The sequence below is a fragment of the Chanos chanos genome, chromosome 2, assembly GCF_902362185.1.
Source record: "Chanos chanos chromosome 2, fChaCha1.1, whole genome shotgun sequence".
Taxonomy (NCBI): domain Eukaryota; kingdom Metazoa; phylum Chordata; class Actinopteri; order Gonorynchiformes; family Chanidae; genus Chanos; species Chanos chanos.
Genome location: NC_044496.1, coordinates 42,844,865 through 42,867,347, shown reverse-complemented (window position 1 = coordinate 42,867,347; position 22,483 = coordinate 42,844,865). Strand labels below are relative to the sequence as shown.

General features: G+C 38.1%; 1 protein-coding gene across 1 annotated transcript in view; it reads left to right on the top strand.

Moving 5' to 3' along the window:
- The window catches only part of il1rapl2 (interleukin 1 receptor accessory protein-like 2), a 166,619-nt gene that overhangs the window by 112,668 nt on the left and 31,468 nt on the right, over positions 1 to 22,483 (top strand). The window contains exon 5 of the mRNA XM_030766535.1: positions 17,911 to 17,985. Coding sequence (XP_030622395.1) covers positions 17,911 to 17,985 — 75 coding nt within the window. The remainder of the gene's footprint in view (positions 1 to 17,910; positions 17,986 to 22,483) is intronic.

Here is a 22,483-nt window from a genome sequence, read left to right as displayed (position 1 = left end):
TAATTAATAATACACCTTTGAAAAGGTAAGGTAATACATAGAAATGTATTAGTGTCTATCTACATGAGACTACACCTCTGCAACATATATTCACATTTTCAGAACTGCTTACAAAAGAAGTAATTTTCATTCTGACTGAATTTTCAAATCACTTTAAACTCCCCCAACCTCACTTTAACAAAAAGAACACACTGCAAAATATTTCTTCAGCAATAAAGGGTCTAATAATTTTTTTTCTGGAATGAGATTTTTACAAGAGACACTTGGTTCTCTCTGTTGTCTGTTCCACAGACAACATTAGAAGTTTACCTTTTCATTAGAACTTAAAGTCCTCATAGCGTTGCCTGGCATTTTAAGAACAGTCTTATTAATGTGATTTAAACTGTTAACCGTATGGGGCAAAGACAATGCAGTGAATCTGACAAAGGGTGCTCATAATGTGCAGAATATATGAAAGCGTTTGAAAAGGACTTTGAGAGCCTGGAGCCCTTATTTGTATTCCTGCTGAACTGTGGGGGTGACATGAAAAAGGTTGCGCAGGAAGTGAAAGTTATATTATTAAAACCTCCCATTTACCCAAATTGATTTTCTTTTTTTTCTTTTTTTTTTCCTTTTTTAACGTCAGTGCCATTTATTCATGTTCATCCGTTCAGCTTCTCTCGTGGGTCATTCCAGTTTTGTAAATTCATTAAGCAGCATTGCGGTTTTCACATTAGGCTTAAATGAGGAAGGAGATTATGCCATTAAACGCTGTGCTCGATGTCATCCTCCAATTTCATCCCCTGCTGCAGAGGGACAAAGAAACAAAACAATTACCACTTAAAATGAAGCAAAAAAAGGACTAATAAAAATAATTAGTTGTCATGACCACATCATGGTTTCGGTGAAGAAGAAGATTATGGATAGAGGAGGACTAAGGGCTGTAGCACATGTAACAGAATGATGAAATAACACCAGTTTAGTTTATTGGAGACAAGGGTCTGCCACAATGTTTTTGCATGAGGCAGCTGATGAGCTGGAGTAGCAGCTCAGCAGGAAGTTCTGCACATGAAATGTGATGGTTTAATTAGAATTGCTAAGGTGGCACATCAAGAAATGAACAAATGAATTATGGACACAGGATTTAGGCAGAGATAAGGGAATTGAGAATTTAATTTCTTTGTATCAGCAAATATGTGCATGTGTAAAATTCATCTGGAACAACAACAACAGCAGCAACAACACAGGGACAAATTCAATAATTTAATGAGCATTTAGTCAGTCATTTCACAAATATATGACACCGGATATATACATAGTATTCAAATAGAAGAAGAAATATGTTCAGATACTGATGAAACGATGTAAATGTGGTCATTCAAATACAGTAAGCATTCTGGCATTTTCTCAGTGAGTCATCATGAAACATATAAACCTGTAACTGCATAATATTTTACAGAATAATTATAACTCAGAATATTTTACCAAGTTGTTAGACCCAAGCACAGGTTAAATAATGTGACTTAATAAGGTGTGGTAAATCTAGATAGTTGTACACCTCCACAATCATGTCACTGAATCACGCACATCTCTTAATCTGGGACAAAAACAAAATGGCTTTGCCATCTGGTTTGTTATTGCATGATGTGAATTGAGTGTGTATAGTGTGTGTGTGTGTGTGTGTGTATTTGCGTGTGTGCATGTGTACGCGTGTGTTTATGTGTGTGTGTAAGTATTTGTGTGTTTGAGGCTTTCTGGCCAGTTCCATGTGAAGGACAGGCCAAGTGTGTAACACAGACATAGCTGCAGATGGGGCTGCCACCGATGGGTCCCTTTTGCAGTGCCAGGGCTCCGGTCAATTAGATACTTCTCATAAGCCATTACCGATTTGATACATAATCAGACGTAGCTCATTAATGGTGACAGCGTGCAGAGCTGCCCACACGTGCGCCAGATTAAAGCCCTTTCTCTGTGCTGAGCCTACGCTGAGAGACCACCATCACAGAGAGCCGGATCCACTCTCTGTCCTCCCTCTTGCCGTCTTCCTGATTCCCCTTTACAACATTCTCCACAGCTATTTCACAGCCATGCAGCATTATGTACATGCCAATCATCCTTTCCCAGCACTTGGCAGCAGGGCATGCAGGCCACAGTCAGGGAGGGTTAGACCCACTGAATGCTTTTTTGTTGACAACTTGATTGGTGCAAGCTCTTGCAATGTGACTTTCTGTTCACTGCGCCTGAGCAAATCCTTCAGTGAATAAGTAAGGGCAAGTTGAACAAGGCCAATGTCATATTTTACTGCTAATGCCCCTCACATTTGATAAAGCAACCTAGTGTTTTACATTGTTCATGCAATTCCCCATCCACACGCTTAAAGTAACAAATTCAATGAATTATATAGCTTTTCTGAAAGGAAAATTGGAGTCAAATGTGAGTCCAGCCTGCAAATTTACTTAGACCTTTTATGTGTTTTAATTTACACAGTTACAGAAATTGTTACTACTTAATTACCACTTTTAACCTTAGAGCAGAATCTCCAGGAAGAGAATTATCCACACAAGTAAAGTTAAATGACCTCTATTAAGGTGCAGTAATGGGCTTTTGCAGTGTGGGTCAGGAAATTCTCTCTGGTCCAACTCATAAAAAGTCTTTATCATTCTTTGAAAGAGAACAAGGAGAGGCTGTGAGCTGATTGCTTGTCTGACATGCAAGCATGCACACATATGTCCTGACAATTTGCAAGGTATATATCCTTAAACAACGTGTCAGATATGTGTTCCTTTCTATAATTTACAGCTAGACAGTGGTATTAAACAAGCATCTTCATCTTAAACGATGAACTTTCAGAATAGCATGCAGAATCAAGGATCCCCATTTCTGACCTTGAAGGACTTGCAAAATATTGACCTTTGGGTGAATGTCGTACATATGCATGATTCTTGAAAATAATTTGAAGGAAAATATTTAATAGCCTTGATACTCTGATAACTCTGATATTTCTGTGTTTAGATTAATGGTTCCTGAAGGCAAATGCTAATCATTCTTCTGTCACAGCACTGAATGAATTAATAAAACTGCACCCTTTCTGGCCCCAGAACTCTCTCCTTGGAACCACAAAGCACATTTGAGAACCTTAATAACACTGAATGAATTCTGTGCAATTCAAATCAATGAAAATTGTTCTGAGGTATTGCACTTTAGCTCCTGTCTTTCATCTCAGAGAAAATCTTAGTCTTATGTATTCTGGCATTTCATAACTTGGCATTATGGACTTCTGGTCTTTTTCATTCTCTCCCCAGTAATAGTTTCCTCCTTTTGCACTCTGATGGAGATTATAGTGGTATGTTGTTGTCTCAGATGGAGACTGGAGGAAAAAATATAGACTATGTAGCTAAAGTTTGTCCTTTAGAGCCAAAAATATTTGAATCATCTATGAGGCAACGTTAGAATGAAATGTGTTGCTTCGGAAAATGTGTTCAGTAGTTGATGTGTATCTAAATGCCTGAACGGCGATGACTTTTAAAAGACATGCTTTTGCGAGAGGGTTCTCTCTCCCCTTTCTGTCTCTCATTTTATCTTTCTCTCTCATTCTCTCGTTCTCCCAAGGCTACACTTTAAAGCACACGCACACACGCGCGCGCACACACACACACACACACACACAAACATACACACACACACACAAACTTTTTTGCTTTGTTTGTTTATTTTTGAATTGGAATAAAGTGGCGTCTTGGAAGCAACTGTATCACTGTGAACGGTACTTCACCTATCCTTGGGCCACATGGAGATCCAATCTGTTAGGGGTGAACTCTGTCAGTCAGGTGCAGGATGCCATATGTCCACCTGCTTTAAAGGGCAAGGGCCCTCCAGCTTGTAGCACTGGCACCACTTGGTCTTGCTCCTGTGGGGCCCATCAGTATTGCTTTCTGATCTTCACAAGTACGCCCTCTGAAGATGGATGCTGAAATCATAGACCGACAAAGGTCTGACAGCAGAGTTGAGTGATTGGTGAGAAACTGGTGGTTGGTTCATGATTATGTTAGGCAAAAATTGTTTCGTTTTTTCATGTACAGAGATAAAGTTATTATTATTATTATTATTATTATTATTATAGAAGCAGTGCAGTAAAACAGTAAAATCTGCTGTGAGTACATAGCTTCAGATATATTTGTCCAAAAGTCCCAATTAGATCTTTACTTTATATTGATTGTACTCACACTTGACATTTTACTTGTATTCTGTAGGCTTTTGAATAGATAAATTTAATATTAGGTTCCATTCCATCCTATTTTTTAAATATGTTTAAAGTATTAACTGTTTTACTTCTTAATAAGAGTTAATGTGTCATTTTGATGGTTTAATGCTATGTTTTAGATCAGTGATTCTAAGTAACATTTGTTGACTTTATGTAACTCGTGTACTTATTTTGATGAAAAACATATCAACAAGCTTGTAAACTATCTATTAAAGAAACTCCCACTGTCATCTTTTGATTTGCTTGCTATGCTCAAGGTCGGTGGAAAGACATGATTATGCTAAAGCAAAGGAAGCTCTTCCTACTCTTCCTAATGGCCCAGTTTTACAGTCACTGAATAAGTCTGTTTTGATTTGAATAAGAAAAACTGCCTTAGTCATCGCCACCAATTCTGTCTAGATTTTCTTGAGACTTTCTGGACAGAAAGTTTTACTGTTTCTGGTGTTATATTAATGAAATTACATTTTACAGATTGTTCAAGAAATTGCGATTGTGGAGACATCATCACAAAAGATCATTTCAATTGTACTTAAAAACACAGAAATGACAACTAACCTGTATAAGTCCAGAGGCAAAATTTGGACTTGTCGTTTTAGCTGTCCATTTGATTAGAAAAAAAACCCTAGTGATGAGGGCCAATATTAATGTAGTTGAATGTTTGAAATTCACCAGAGAATACTGAGAAATTTTAGTGAAAACATACTGGTACTGCCCTGTTAGCCTTTTTGCACAAAAGGAAATTAGTTGAAGGCAAGGTGTGAGTTCCCTGAAGAATTCTGCGCTGAATCAAGAGATCGTTAGTTTGCAGTAGTATTTTAATGCACAGCACAGCATATTGTTTTTGCAACAGTGATCCTTGACTCATCATCTTAGGTATGTAATGCACTGTTGTACTCTCACTTATCACTGCACAACTGCACTTGTAGTACTCGTGTGTGTGCATATGTGCGTATGTGCGTATGTGCGTGTGTGTGTGTGTGCGTGTGTGTGTGTGTGTGTGTGTGTGTGTGTGTACATGTGTGTGTTTGTGTACATTGACTGACAGGCCAGTGAGTGTGTTTGGAAAAGGAATAGCCCCTTTGGTGACAGGCCCATAAAACTGGCCATTCTGCACTCTCAGCATGTCCCCACAAGACACTCACTCAATACCCTCAACAATATTGGATCTGTGGATAAACTACCTCACACTGCACAACAGCTTCTTCAAACAGGGAAGTACCTGCCTGAAGAGTTCCAATGAGCATTTGTTTGCAGAATCAGTTTCTTACATAAGGAATCCCCACGAGACTGCATTTGTGCTCTGTGTTTGGACTTTATTTTGCATTTTCATTTAGAAACGGTCATTAGATTTATTATTGGTTAACTAAAGTCGTTGATTACGCTCACCTGAGCTTCTGCTGTGTATTCGTTTATCACAGCAAAACCGTGTAATCTATATGACTGTGATACCTTCACTGTCATGTCTGTTTTTATTGTGGGAGTAGGCTTCAGACTGACATATAAATCAAACCACCATAAAACTGCCAAAGTGACAAATAAATATTTAGCAGATTGCTTAAAGTGTTGCCAGATGCCATTTCTTGTGACAATATTATCTGTAATAAACCAATTTTAATGTTTACTGCACTTATCTTTTGCATGTGTTATTTGTTGTGGTGGTTTTGTGAAGTTTCAAGTTCTGCTCATGAAATTCCACTCAGATTTTTTCAAGAACAGCTGAATATTACTGAACAGTCATGCAATGTAGTATTAATGAGCATTGTCACAGCAGAAATGTGTCCTGTAGAGCTCTTCCAATATTATTCACACCCCACACTAACTTTTAAGTGAGTTATTTGCTAAAAATAAAGCATTGAAACCAACGTGTTATTCCTTCATTTTCCTAATTCCTGTCAGCACAGGAAGCCTTCCGTTGTTTGTCTGCGCTTTTACCTTGGCCTGCATGGAAACTCTGATTAACAGAGACCAATGACAATCATCCCTTAGTGTAAGTCATTCCCTCCAAGTACTGTAACTGGAATGTAGTGATAACGCTGTTTTAATGGCCACTTCACCATCTCATTTTTCACTTCAGCAGCAGACAGAGGCAAGGTATTAATCGTAAATCATTCACCTTTAATATTCTGATAAAAAAATTAAAAAAAAAAAAAAAAATAGAAAGTGGAAGAAATCCCACCCCATTTCCTAAGGAGGCACACTGTCATCTGCTGGTGTGTATGCAATACTAAAGGATTCTTATTCTCTCTCTCTCTCTCTCTCTCTCTCTCTCTCTTCATGAGCTCTTGCTACTTGAGAACTCACCGTATTTTGTCTCTGTTCATCTCTCTCTCTCTCTCATTTACTTTCATTGCAGTTGAAGGCAGTGATGTTTGTACGGTCAAAACCTCTGTTAATGTGAATGTTAACTGAAATTCACAAGCAGGAACTTCACAAGAAACTGCGAAGCCCTGACACAGAATTCCCTTCCTTAATACTTCAACAGGCTCATCTGTTTAAATCCCATAGCTGTGGTTACAATGGCACTCATGTGAGGTGCACTTGCTTGGCAAAATGAGCTTCACAAAAAGCAACTAATGTAATGAGGATAAACCCCCTCTGCCAGGCAACAAGGTAACAGAATCTATCATCTTACTCAAGCGTCTCCACACACAGCTGCAAGCCCACTGGGAAAACAACCGCTGATTGATGTTTCTCTGTGTTCCAGCAACAGTCCAACCCCCCCCACCACCACCACCCCATCCCCCATTCGCAATCCTCCTTTCAACTTGTGTGGGCGAATTTCATTGTGTCATATTTGTTTGTCACAAGTACAGACAATCTGAGAAACTGATCAACTAAAGTGGAAGTGTGAAGCTTGCTGTTTATTTCAACTGAAGAGATGAAGTATAGATTTAAATTCAGTTGGATGTAGCTCTTTGAATTTAGTCCAGGATAATTGTACTTATGCTCCTTGAAACCAATTACAAATGATCCGATTGTTAACATGTTGCAGAGCATGTTGGTAAATCAGAGTGCTCTTTCTGTCTGGCCACAGATATTGTATTCACTGTGTTAGCTAAAACTTCAGATTCAGTTAGAGACCATGCAACATATGAGATCCATGTTCAAATCTATTGAAAGTTGTGTACCATGCTGATTGAAAGTTGTGTTCCATGCTGATTTATTCCACACGGGAAATATGACCGTAATATGAAAATTATGTCTGAGTTTCTGCTCAGTGGAGCTGAAAACAATCCATACAGCCCAATGTCAACTTCACTCTCACACCAGCTGCTATCTATTGTGAGGAATAGAGTGTTTTGTCAGCTGAAAGATACTTTATGTTTTGATATAAATTTGTGAAACACCGTCATAGTCACGATGAATACATTTTAAGAATTCTCCTCATTTCAACCTATATAGACTGCATAATTATGTCTGCATAATTATGTCTGCGGACTGTCATCTTTTAACTGTTTAATTCACAGTTCATCCACTTAGAAGACATGTTCTATATTCACAGTGTTCAGATGAAATGTTACTTAACAGACACAGTATTTTCTAGGTTTAATCACTGCAATGTTTAAGTAAGGAATGCAGATTTCTATAGACGATCCTGAATGCATAATGGAGGAGCAATAATATATTTTGCAGCAGCTTTTAAGTAGTCCTAAATAGTCTTAATAAAATGTCAGCTACACTTGTCTGCTCTCAATCTCACTGAAAGAGACAGTTCTGTTTTGTTGTGGTAATATATTTTCCTGGACATAAATAAATGATTGAGAGATTTTCTAAGTATTTATCTATAGAATTATAACCACAGCTTTGGTTTCAGCCTTATAGTGGTGCAGAGGAGATCTCTTCGAGAAATCTCTCTGTTCTGTGGAGTAGCACAACTCGGAATGGGACCCCGATTTTCATTCTCCCTGTGACATGACATGACATAACTGATTTTGAACTTGCGTGTCGAGAAATATGTATGTTTGTTCAAATAAACTGATAGAATGAAGCATGCACTGCATGAGTGAGCACAGGGGATGGCATTTTATTGTAACTGTTTTACTCAGCAAAGTGAGGCCACACAGTTGGAAGGGGAGCTTTGTGGCTTGGAAGAAGGGTGTTACTTTGGAATATAGTACTGTGCTGATATCATTAGAATTCTATACCAATAATGGTTCAACCTGAAGGAAACACTAGTGACTATAGTGATTTGTAAATAGCCCACAGCTAATCTAGTTTGGCAGAGCTAGCTGACAAGGTGCCATTTTCTCGGACAGCGATTTGGCATATCATGCTACAGAATCGCAAATGCCGCTAGTTGGAAACATAGTTTACGCATGTAACACAGGTTAACACAAGGTCATTTATCCAGAGACTGGCATAGATTTTGGTGCTCTACTTTCTACCATGGATCTAAAGAAGAAAGAGATGGCTAACTTCCAATCCACTTTTTTATCCTCTCTAATGTGAGCGTTTTGTAAATGCCAGAAAGACAGGACTACAGAATTTCTCCCCTGCTGTGGCCTCCCATATGCTCTGGCATCATGGGCCATCTTTACACCTGATGTGAGAAACTTTGTCTGTGTGAGCTTATGTGTATGTGTGTGTGTGTGTGTGTGTGTGTGTGTGTGTGAGTGAGAGTGAGAGAGAGAGAGAGAGAGAGAGAGAAAGAGAGAGAGAGAGAGAGAGAGAGAGAGAGAGACAAAATGTGTGTCTGCTCATACTAAGTTTGGCAATGCATTAACAATTCTGTTCTGTTTTCCAGCTAATTTGATGTAAAGTATTTGTTACAAGTTGTCCTCTCTACCATTTGTTTTCTAATTTCTACTCACTGGTAATTTGAAAACATTCTTGGCATTTTAGACTGAAGTGTTGCTGCACAAACAACAGAATTTTCTATTCTGATATCACTCTAAACTTTCCAGTATTCTCAGAGAAAAATTCCAAATTCTGTCCCTTTCAACACAGGGGTCTTTTTTTAAAATTCCTTTTCATATGATTTACGTGCTTCAATCCTCTCAGTTCGGTTAGACTTGACCCCCTTTGGGCCTGTCTACTCCAAAGTGATCTAATCCCAAAGGAGTTCTAGAGTGTTCTATGAGCTTTGGGAGAGAGAAGCTTGTCAGTATGACTGACATGCTTCAGCTCCCACTGGTTCCACACCAATCTGTCCCAAATTTGTGCCAGTCTCTAGGGCTGCTTCACATGCCACAAAGAGCTGGTCTATTTCAGCCATCCAAGAATGGCCAGTTCAATTCTTTCAACTGTTTTGGCTGATTTCCTTCCAGTAGGCCACTGTAGGATTAGTAAATCAAATGAACTGGATGCAGGACACGTGACATTATGAGTAGTAATTTGTTTAAAATAGGTTAATTTATCACATGCAATCTTAGGATTTATCGCTAATAGGCTTTTACAGTATTCCCTTTTTCTGAGGTGTTAGTTAACTGGATATTATTTATGATCCCGGTTTATTTACAGCAGTGGAATATCATGCGTAAGGAAGCCTTGGACAAGAGCACACACAATAGTCAATGCACAAGTCTTTTTTCTAGATTCTTTCCAATGCAGATGAAGTGTATAATGATATTTACCAGCAATCTCAGCACATGCACCAGTCAGAGTCCCTTCAGAAAGACAGGCCTTTCCCAGAGGAAGGACCACTGGGGGAGTTTGGATAACATTATAAAGACAAAGTGGGCCAGTACATGTAAAGACATTTTTGTTTGTGTTTCTGCCACAATCATGATCAGACCATCTCTGGAAATGAACAAATGAATTATAGACACAGGATTTAGGCAGAGATAAGGGAATTGACAATTTAGTTTCTTTGTATTAGCAAATAGGGCGGCACGGTGGCGAAGTGGGTAGTGCTGTCGCCTCACAGCAAGAAGGTCTTGGGTTCGATTCCTGGCTGGGTGGGAATATTCTGTGTGTAGTTTTCATGTTCTCCCTGTGTCTGCGTGAGTTTCCTCCCATAGTCCAAAGACATGCAGGTTAGGTGAATTGGAGACACTAAATTGCCCCTAGGTATGAATGTGTTTGACTATGTGTCTGCCCTGTGATGGACTGGCAACCTGTCCAGGGTGTTTCCCCACCTTTGGCCCTATGAGCGCTGGGATAGACTCCAGCACCCCCTGAGACCCTAATCAGGATAAGTGGCTTAGATAATGAGTGAGAGTGAGTGTATAAAATTCATCTGGACAAATTCAATAATTTCATTAGCATTTAATCAGTCATTTCACAAATATATGACGCTGGATATATACATAGTATTCAAGTAGAAGAAAGGATGTAAATGTGGTCATTTGAATACAGTAAGCATTCTGGCATTTTCTCAGTGAGTCATCATTAAACATATAAACCTGCAACTGCATAATATTTTACAGAATATTTATAGCTCAGAATATTTTACCAAGTTGTTAGACCCAAGCACAGGTTAAATAATGTGATTTAATAAGGTGTGGTAAATCTAGATAGTTGTACACCTCCACAATCATGTCACTGAATCACGCACATCTCTTAATCTGGGACAAAAACAAAATGGTTTTGCCATCTGTTTGTGACTGCATGATGTGAATTGAGTGTGTGTGTGTGTGTGTGTGTGTGTGTGTGTGTGTGTGTGTGTGTGTGTGTGTGTGTGTGTGTGTGCATGAAAAAAAGAGCTTCTGAAGCCTCTGTTCCTAAAGGGAACACCTTTCGTGTGAGCCCTGGTAAGAAAGCCCTCCGTTTCCTGTGCAATATAGAAGTAGCTCAGTTTCTCAATTTTTTAAACTCAAAGTGATGTGGAATATGAGCTTATTGCTGAGCATTCTATAGGTTTTAGAATGAGTATTTGAATATAGAAACCCACTTTTTAAAAGGAACTGAGCACCTTTTTTCATCATAGGGTTTTTGATGCCTGTAATTTGGTGTCAAAGAACTCGTTCTCGTGGTTTCTATGTGCTGTCTTTGCAAGGCATTGACTGAGTCATCAGTCTTAAAGTGAGATACGAAGTACTAGGTAGAAACTGCTCCATCAGCATTTTTAACAAGTTGTTGAATATTTAACTGACGTACTGCTTAAAGTTTCTCTGAAGACACTTTTATCTGAAGAATTAATAGGAAAAGTTTTAACAAAGTGTGTAATTAAACAAGTTTACTAATTGTACACAAGTTGTGTCTTAACAAGGAGCACTTTTAACTCTACAGAGACAGAGATGTTGTTTGGGGAATATCACACCGAGTCTTCTGTTTTTGCTTTAATGATGGTAAGAGGAGTTGTCCACAGTCATAGTTGGTCAGAGAAGCATCAAATCTCTTTGCAGCTTTTTTTTTTCAAACATACAGTAAATTGGCAGCTGAAAAAAACAAACAAAAAAGAAAAAAGAAACTGTTTTCAAAGTGCATATGTTTTCCAAGTGCACATAACTTCTTTAACAGCAGAGAAAAAATTACCTTTTGGGCATTTGACAAAGAATAGCTCATATTTTACATCTGTTGGGTCGATTTTAGGGTTTTAGCAGCCCAGAGAGATATCGTGTCTCCCGATCCCAAAAGACTTTGTACTACAAACATATGTACATAGACATAAATTAAACATTACTGAGGTCATTATTTTGAATGATGTTTCATGTCCTCTGTTGATTATTTAGATTTCACAAATCCTGTTATCCTGTATGGGGATAATACTTGAAAAACTGGATTTTAAAAAGTTGACTGATTGTAGATTGATGTATGTGCCTGAATGGAAGACTTTTCTCAGAAAATGTGTGGAAAGTGGCTAAATATATCAGACATATTACCCTATAATATGTCAACCACCCTTCTAACCAATATCATTGTCAACTTCATCATCATCATCATCATCATCATCATTTTGTGACATTCACTGAACTATTCATGATCATATAAACTTTCTCTTTCCATTTAATAAACTGAGTTATCAAATCTCTACTCATTCTGTTAATTCTTGTTTGTTTGTTTTTTGCTTTAGACTGTAGTTAGTCTCCCATGGTTGTCATTTTATTTACATACTTGCTTTCTCATCAGGATAACCTTTTAAAGACAGTTTCATCAGCAGCGTCATTAATAATAACAACAACAATAACAAATACAACCTAAGCGCTCTCTGTTTGATATTGTATCTATAAAGTAAGTGTCTGAGCAGCTCACTCTGTGGCTTCAGTCTGCTGCTGGAGGATTGTGTGACCAAAGAGCTCCCATTCTTGCTCATCCTCATGAAAATACTGCAGCACTTAAAAGAGAAATGAGTTTGTCGAGTCCGTACGACACCTTCTCCCATACCTCATGCTTTCAGACTCTCAAAATGAGAGCTTGCCAAAGCCCACATGAAGAGAGATAAAACAAGCATGACCATTATATGTCTTGTCAGCCTCTGAAAAGTTTAGCTCTTCTCTGAAGAGCTTGCACAAAGCCGCGCAGAAGATTGTAAATGAGAAAAAAAAAGACACCTTGTCACACTCTTTCGAAACCACCAGTTCATTTCTCAAACCTCAACTATTTCATTGAGTCAACTTTTTATGGTATAAGACACACTCTGTGAAACAATGGAACAATGTTTTTGCTTTTGTTGGATTGGGAAAACAACAGTTTAATGGAATTTATCCTAGACAGCGATACATCATGTTTTAGAGAATGTGTCAGGACATGTCCAGTATAGACACTGTTCTTTACACCCAGTGTAGATGTACATATACACGTACTGTATGTGTACAGATGTGTACAGTATTGTGTACACGGGTCTGAGAAGCTCCATTATAGGACCTGTCCTACCTAAATTCTTTCAAATTAGCAGAGGACAACAAAAACTTAGCTATTTGAGCCATCTAAGCTTCCAGAGTAAGGATTTTTAAGATCAATAATACCCTTCATCAACACTTGACCTAGTTCATCAAGATATGGTAAATTCTTTTCTTATTAAATCAAAGGGGTACAAGGGAATTTTCAGCAGATCAAATACTACAACTGAGACAGATCAGTTCTATCACTTGAAGAAAAAAATTGCTGTAAGACACATTAAAGGCATTGATCACTTGAAAGTTGCCATCTGCTCAGATCATCTTACACTTGAAGAATGCACCGTGCACATAAACAAGTGAACCCTTTCTCCGGTGATAGTTTTGTAATTAGAGGAATAAATTAAGCTTTTTCCTGCTTTCAGGAGAAAGGTACTTGTTGAATTGTTTCTATTGTAGTGTCACTGATACTGAGTTGGTTGGGTTTAATCTTTCGAGCATGCTCCGTTAAAAATGTAACAAATGTCTGTAAATCTCCTTCTTCTGTAAAACTGCAGTGACTCTTTTGTCATGTGTACACTGTGTGTTCCTAAAGAAAGTTCTCAAGGTTTGAAAACTTTAGTCAAGTTCTTCTTGTAAGGTATGGCAGTCATGAAACCACCATTATAGGATTTATGTTAGTAAAATCTCAGCCAAATCATCGCTCTACACAGTATCAGTCAAATCGTTATTTCTGTCTAATCCTCATCTGAAGGTCAGTTTTCAGGTCCTTATTAAGCCATGAGGGCTTCCTTGAAATTGTTGATAGAGGTCCTTGTTGAGTTGATTTTTAAGGCAGGGTAAAAGTAGACTCTCCAGAGTAGTAGTTTAAATATGTTTGAAGACCACCTGATGAGTTCACACCATTAACCTCATTAGAATCTCAACCCAGTAAGGGGGCCATTTCTCCCTAAAACTTTTTTTTTTTTGGTCAAATTGCTGACCAGAGGCTGGTGTTACAAATGGAAATTGAGTAATTATCCATCATAACCTAAGGCTTATGTTAAACCTTTTTTTGTGCAATATAGCTACTGATGAGGAGGTTTATTTCCATGGCAACCTACTATGGTTCATAAAGCCGCTTGCTGAAAGCAAGTGGGACTCTTCTGTCTTTTCAGTCATCCTTTCTCATACGGAATGATCATATCTATGAATAAGTGCTTTCAGTGTTAATGTATTTATGATATACTCAAAGACATGCAAGTATTTTCAAACATTCAATAAGTCAGATTTATATCAAAAGTGGAAAAAATGCATACTAAGTTATGAAAGGTGAAATTAATTTGATAGTTTTTTTGTTTTTGTTTTTTACCATGCTGTAGGTTACTGCTTTGACTCTAAAATCACTGACTATCAACAAAGTATTGTTCAAGAACTCACCAATGGTGTGAGGTAAACCACGAACAATGCCCTTCCACTACAAATGTCCTGGTCAGTATTTGTAAAGAAGAAGCTTAGTACCACTCAGAGCTATCATTAGGTTACAACTATATTTCTGAATGGTGTTCTTAAGATGTTACTTCTTTGTACCAATTCTGTATAAATGAGAAAGTATCTGAATCTAAACATTGGGTGAAATAGTAATACTTTGTAGAAAGTGACTTTGAGACAGAAAGCATGTAAAGCACACAGTATTACCTTTGTAGGCATATTTTTTCTTAGATTGTCCTCTATCAACTATATTACCTGATGTCTGTTACAAGATTGTATCAAACAGGCTATCCTGCTGCTTTTGGCTTTTAAATCCCAAGCCTTGCAGATTGTGCAACCCGACAAAGAGAGAAACAATATATCTCAAAGTGATTGACCTGCCGTTACAGAAAGCACAAGAGCCCTGTGTAGAACAACAGGACTTGATCCATCTGTTAGATTTACACAGACTGAAGTATTGATGGTGGTTCAGGGCAGCAATTAACCAAATTACCTTGAAAAACAAGGGAAACTTTAGACAAGTTCATCAAAACTTAGCTTTTAATTTTAATAATGCCCTTAGGAAAATATGTTCATTGCTCAATTTTCATTTAATTCTCTTAATGAAGAGTTCAGTGGCAAGGTGCACCAAGTGGATGGGGAGAGAGAGGTGTGCTGATTTGACTGTGAATATCAGCTTTTCAAAGAATGGGAGAATGGCCAAGCTATAGAGTAGCAGTCTGAGAGGTACAAGTGTACACTGGCATGTTTTGTCTCATACAAACAGAGGAGAAGCATGTATCTCTGACAATACTGGTCCTTACTTTCATTGACTGCCTACAGAGTCCACACCCAACTCTGAGTCCATTTGTGTGAAAACAGCATCTAGCTGTATTGCATCAGTAGACTGAGTAAAAATAAACACAATTAAATTACATATTCCAACAGTGGCCTGGTGATTCACAAGTGCAATAGCCTAAGAGTTTGTCTGCTTTTTTAAAATGTTTTTAGATTGTTTAATTATTGTAAATTAGGGGGGGAAAAAACTTCATATTTGTCTACATGTTATTTTAACACACTGCTGTTTGTGTGTTTGTTTGTTTGTCCCTAGCTAGTGAGTGACCAATTCTATGTACATATGACACAGTTATTAGAAAGCCTGTACATCAAATGTAGATCTAAAGTTCTGGCTGCTTTTATTGTATTTTCAGCTTGTGGTATATTCAGACAAATGTTTATATTTCTGTAGTTACATTACTTTTCTACTTAAGATTTTTTTTTTAATGAATTTTTATGAAGTTTATTCTGTGATCGCGATGCGCTTTTGCAGGCTAACTGATGAAAGTGAGTAGCCTCTGTACTATCTGGAGCAGTATCTGATTAATATGTTTATAAATCCACTCAGCAGAACAAGCCAACTGGGAGCCACAAAGCAGCAGTGGCGAACAGAGAGATCACTGTGTCAACACGGCAAGCACATAAACATTCATCCCCAAGGCTGTTCCCAGCTTCATGTAAACCTCATATCTTCAAACACCATTAACATTTCTACATGGCAGTGCATTTGCTTAATAATTATGTGCACTGTGACGCCTGTGTTATCTCTCTCTATGTATGTATAGAAGAAGCTGCTGAGAAAGGTGGAACAGGAGATAGGAGTCCAGCCTCAGGTGGGGTATTAGGGGAGCGAGGGGCACACAGAGAGCCTAGCACAAAACAAGGGTGGTCTGACTGGACGAGGAATATTAAGCAGGAACGGGTGCTCTCTGGCTCGCTGTTGACAAGAATGATAGCTTTCATTTGCATGCTAAAGCTGCAGCTGTCCCCCCAAGATGGATGAGGGGTCCCGGCTTCATCCCTCACTCCCGTGCCTGCGTTCCGCATACAATGGAGAGGCAAAATTAAGCAGAGGCCCCCAAAAGATAAGAATTTTCACAACGTACGGTTTTCCCGTGCTCTCCTTGAACTGAAGGTTACAGCGAGGGACCGAAGCCCTTTTTTCCCCTTCCTGAATATGCTGAATAAACTAACTGGAGCTGTATCTTTTTTCCACCAAGCATGGCTTCCGTGGATGACACAGTCATAACCAGATAACTCTGTATTGCAGAGTCAATATTTCTTGACAATGTACGGCGCTTTCAGTCAGCAGCGTCTTTAACCACACCCACAGTCTCCTGTTATCATCTCATGTCCACAGTTGGTATTTGTTTTAGCTCGTCAATTTTGGTTTGTTCTTTTTTGTTGTTGCTGCTCCGTCTTTTAAGCTCTGAACATATTAAATATGAATATGAAAAGTTCAGTGATGTCAAGATAGTGACTCATTAACATCATTCATCTTAACTAGCTGTTTCTTCTTTACAGCAGCAGAGGAAGTAAAATGAACATAACATTACAATCAAAGCTATGGCATTAATGTTGAATAGAAGCAAATGCATGAATAATGTAATTTATAGTTGCTTAACACACCCTTCATTAACACTTTAACGCATTAAATTGACATGAATAACTAATAAAGTACTTACAAACACAAACACTTTTTTTTATTGTGAATATTCATCATTAATGTAAACCTCTAATGAGTTTCATCTTATGAAATCATTCGTCATTTAATGCTATGCTTTTAACTGTTATAGTTATCTTTCTCATTGTGTTCTCTGTCTTGAGCCACTGATTGCATCTTTCAATTTCACTGCCACAGCAGACCTGTAAAACTTCTTGCCTGGTCTGGTGCACACACAATTTAACCATGTGCATTGAAACGTTATCAGTCTACTTACAATTAACATTTGCATTTGTAAAGTACCCCTTAACACTACAGCATTATCGAATAAATTAGAGCATTACACACTCAAATGGTCTTCCTTTTATTCATCTTTTTGAGGGTTACTGAAATATGGGGATCATCCAAAGGCACTTGTGCTATTCTGCGTTGGAGCTAGCCTAAATGCACAGAGAAACACACAACACTTCTGCCATATCCTCTACATTTATACAAACAAACTTGATGAATATAAGGCTGAATGTTTTTACATTTACAGTATATGGAGTTTCTCAAAATCTGATAAACCTATGAATAACGTAATTATGTATTTTCTTCTCTCACACACGTGCACAATCTGCTTTTTTTTTTGTTTTTGTCCTGCAGGGGTGATTCTGTCATAAAACAGGCTGTCAGTGCAACTTAACTGTGTTGTTCTATGAACTTAACTCAACCCTGCAATACTATTGGCTCAAAGACCCTTAACGCAACTTCTATTTCCGGAGGTCATCACTGGCCTGCATTACAACAGTGATAAAAAAAAAACATACAGACACACACACACACACACACACACACACACACATGCACACACAGAACCACTGACGATAGCTTTAACTATTCAGTTTCAATTTAACCTGCAGGCCCAACGCACTGGGAATTGCTGTGTAATCGGCATCACAGAGAACTGTTTCTCTTGCCCCTGCTGTGTGTCCCATTGCTCATGTGTGCTTGTTCTCTTTCAGCTCTGCTCACAACCAGACCACCAAAGGTCCTCTTCCCTACTGAGAGACAGGCCAGTGTTATAGATGTCCAACTGGGTAAGTCTTCTGCCAAGACTACATGCTTACAAACTCTCTCCCTCTGGCACAAAGAAGAGGACAAGTGTAATTATGGTCTGCAGTGAAGAGACTGCTTTCCTAAACTGTTTCATTCCCCCTTCAATCTAGCTCAGATTACCTGTTTGGATAACAGTGTATGTAAGGATATTTTGTAGAGTAGTTTAGGAGACCTGTAGGTAGAAAGTGTATTGAAGTGTCTTTTCTGATTCATGCTGTGTTTATTGCAATGTCACAGTCAGTCTGTTTGGTGTTAGTGCACAGAACTGGAACATAATGCAATGGGTTTTATATTCATGTTCCATAGTAAACAGTAGTAATACAATAGTTAAAGTCCCTAAAGCTTTAGTTGCCATAATTTAAGTTGTTTTCACCCCCTACTACATGTGCTTCAACCTTTGAAAAATTCTGTGTTGTAATTGCAATTCCTGTAGTTTAGACAACAATTAAAACTTAGTGACGACTCTCAGAAGACATAATAGAGTCTTTCTGCTTCATTATGTTATTACTTAATAACAACCAGTCTCATTTCATTCTGCTTTTATTTTTCCCTGTCACTTTCTAAACAAGCCTGAACAGTTCTGAATTCTCAGGAGCTTGCCAATTGCATCTATTAGAGCGTGCCGATTGGCACTTTATCATTACTCGTAATGGAGTAGGTATTAAACTAGTTTGCAAGGCTTTATGAGTGCAGATTATTTAGCTGTGTGTGGTCCTAAGCTCTGGTCCTAACATCTTTATATGTATTTTAAAAAAGAACCCTCTTAGAGCAGTTCTCTATTGATTCGAGTTAACAAAGCCCACAATCAAATTCACCCACTACTGCTGAAATTTAAGCTTCTCCTTTGTCTGTTTGACAGCTTTTTTTTTTTCAAAGCAATACTGAAACAGTGGGGATATGAGTCTTTGTGCTATGATGTTTAGAGTTGTCATGCTCTGCTTCTGCGAGAGCTCTTGTCCACATTATACTCTCAATACCAATTCAGGCCTGTGGGAAAGGGAAAGGGGGGAGAAAGTGTAGTTGCAATTAACCAAATTAGCCTAGGGATGTATTTGCTATACATAAATCTGGAAGCTAATGGAAAGTGTAATACACATAGCAAATGTTCAGAGGAAACAAACTGCAGGAATCCCCAGGTTTTTCATTTACATATATAATTATGAGCTGCATCTAACCTGGGGGATATTCTCATCAACAGCCTGCCTAGTCTGTACCCAACAAGAGGCCAGTCTTGGAACAGAGTGTTCAGTATGTACTTTGATGGGTACGGAGACTCAGCTGGTTGTTTAGCCTTTTAACCTGAGTCTACAACACACTGTTTGTGTGCATATCAACAATTTAGTCACACATTTCTTGAAGCGGAGCGGGTGAATGTCTTCATAAATAATATGTGACAGCTTTGTGCATGTAATTTCTTTTTGCAGACAGGGTCTCATTTATGCTGAGTCAAATGTGACATAACAATGAGAGAACATACTGGAACTTGACATGGGTTCTGCATATAGAAGCATGACATTTTACACATTATACAGCATAAAGAACTTATATGCACAGCCAAGTGAAATGCAAACTGATCTGGTAAAAATGATCTAAGACACACACAGTGGAACCATTTATCACTCAGTTGTCTTCAACATATTTATGTTCTGTTGTTAGTCATGTAATTATAATTTCATTTAATCTCAGAACCACTCTGTGTAAAGTTTGACAGAGAAATTGTACCAATTTGCACTCTATGCAAAATCAAGTCCTGTGCTCAGACATCACATATCCACTGCATGCTGTGTGTTATCTTTTCTTTTCTTCCCTATCAAAGACTGCAAGGCTTTCAAGATACAAGCACACTTTAAATCGTATTCTTTGCTCAGGGTAGTTGACAATAACAAAACAGCTTGGAGAAACGCATATTTAAGCTGTCGTGTCTGGGTAAATTATAGGCCATTATTCCACATGCATCAACATGGGGACTAGGAGGAGACAGCAGAAGAGATGGAAGTTCAGAGCCCCTGCAGCGTGACAGGGATGGCTTCTCCCTCTATGCTCACTGTTTAAATAATATACTCAGTCTAACAGCTGGTTTTAAAATGAGTCTTTAAGTACTAGAGATCTACAGACCCTCAGGATAAATTGTCTCCATGAACGTCGATGAACAACAAGTGGTCGTAATTGTGCTCTTTATTACAGCAAGGTGAGGCTGGTGGCACATACTATATGGGGTCAGGTGGTAATCCCTGTTTTAACTGTGCTTGATAGGATTTCATGTGGGAATAATGGTTTAGCTGGTGATAAGCACTTCTTATCTTTTTTGGTAGTCCCTATATAATGGCACCAACATTTTAACTCAGACAAACACCAACCACACAACAAGCTGCACTTTGATTTCTTAAGTCATGCAACTAAAAGCTACTTTTTACTCAACTGACAGAAGGGCAAAAGAGAAAAGTAAATGGTAACATAAACGGATGTTGTCACTGCAGTACATTTATACATTCGGTCAGAGTTGTTGAAAAAGGCATCTTGCCTGAATATTAAAGAACCATACTTTGTATCATAAACAGATAGTTATAATAACTTAAACAATTTTAGGTAATTGATTAAGTAACAAAACAGAATTGCAAACTGACTGTAGTGCTGTAGTGCTCACATACATTTTTCACTAAACATTTTGAGTCTTTCTTTTGATTCTTTGTTTTGAGATCACCTGTTTGAAACTTTTTGACGTTAAATAACTCAATTATTCAAAATCACTTAATTCTGTGTAGAGCAATTGGCTTTAGAAGATACTGTTGTGAATAATTACTTGCATAAAATTTATGTAATCTGCATTTAAAATTCATGCTGTATATTCCCCTTACAGAGTTCTCCATTGTCCCCACTCTCATCCTAAGTGTTTCTTATATGTCTAATACGATAAAACAGTACGCAACCTGTAAATAATTTAAACTGACCAAGTGAGCTGTCTGAGCAGAGGCACTAACCCCTCACATTCAGGAACAACTCACACTCTGTCTGCTGATATCACACCTTCTGATGCACCACCCTCATATCTGTCAGGATTTACCATCATCCTGTTGCCACAGGCTAAAGCAAGCCTGGAGGATTTGTATCTGTTGATGCACAGATTGCATTAAGCTGCACGGAAGTATTGTCTAAACAGTATTTCTCTATGCTGCAAATGGCACAATGCCATAGTGCTCAACTGCCTGGTTAATTAACACAATTTTTAGAGTTGTACAGTTGTTTGTTAGCTCCCAGCCACAATTAAAATCAAGCTGTTTCCTCTAAAGCAGTGACATGTAAGCATTTTGAAGTGACAAATTGTTTGTTAAGTATAGTAATTAACTGTAATATTGTATAGTCATTTTGGATTTGACTATAACTATCATGTTGTAATCACCGCTTAGCCCTTACTTGACACTAACAAAATTGAATAGTGACGTTAGCAATATACTTGTAATATACTTGAATATGAATATGATGAATATTTTAATATATGTCTTTATTCTTATTAATCAATACACCACCTTTGCGAGCTTCATATGAATCTGCAATTATTTTCTCATACATCATTTCTTATTTTCTGGTGAATAATGTTTCAAAGTTTATGTAAAGGAAGCCTGTGTTAAATGTGGTGGTTTTTTATGAAGGATGAGGCAAAGTCCATATGCTATCACTTCTTAGCTGAATAAGACTGGAAACTCTGAGCACTGTTGAAGTCATAACTTCACTATGGCTCTGACATTTACTTACTTCACTTATTTATAGACCATCATGTATTTCAATTATAAAAAAGACTATTCATGAATTAGTCAACAGAAACACACTGAAATGGGACCAATAACCAATGTCATCGCTAGTTTTTCGTCAGATTCTTATGCATAAAAAGGCCTTATTTGTAATATAGAAATTTAGTCCCTTAGTTCCTTACCTCACATTTAGAGTCACAACTTTGCAAGAAAAGCTTGTGTTGAGAAACCAATTACCAAGTCTCATTTTCTCAGACAGATTTTGCAGCCCAAAAGTTCCCATGTTAAGATCCCTTTCACTTTCCCAAACTGATTGAATCATGTCTGTTACCACTAATAAGTCATCTCCTAATATTGTAACAAGTGATATTGAACTAAATAGATACCAGATGTCAAAGGGATATCCACTTGAATGGGGCCTCCCTGTCAAGAACCTGCAACCCCTGAAAAATTGGTAATTAATTGTTGCACATCACTGATGGGAGTGTTGGCGGCTGGACCATTAGACCACAGCTGTCACTGTTTATTAGCCACGGAGATGCTAAGTGTAGTGAAGATTTAATAGCTCCATGAAAATGAGCTCCCGCTACCCTTTACACAAGAGTGGCCTATTATTAGCCACAGGATGTCTGATTAGCCAACAGTGCATCAGAAGGGAGTGACATGACAATGAAAAGGAGGGAAGAGGAAGGAGGAGCAGAGGGGAAAGAGAGAGACTCACAAGCTGTGGACA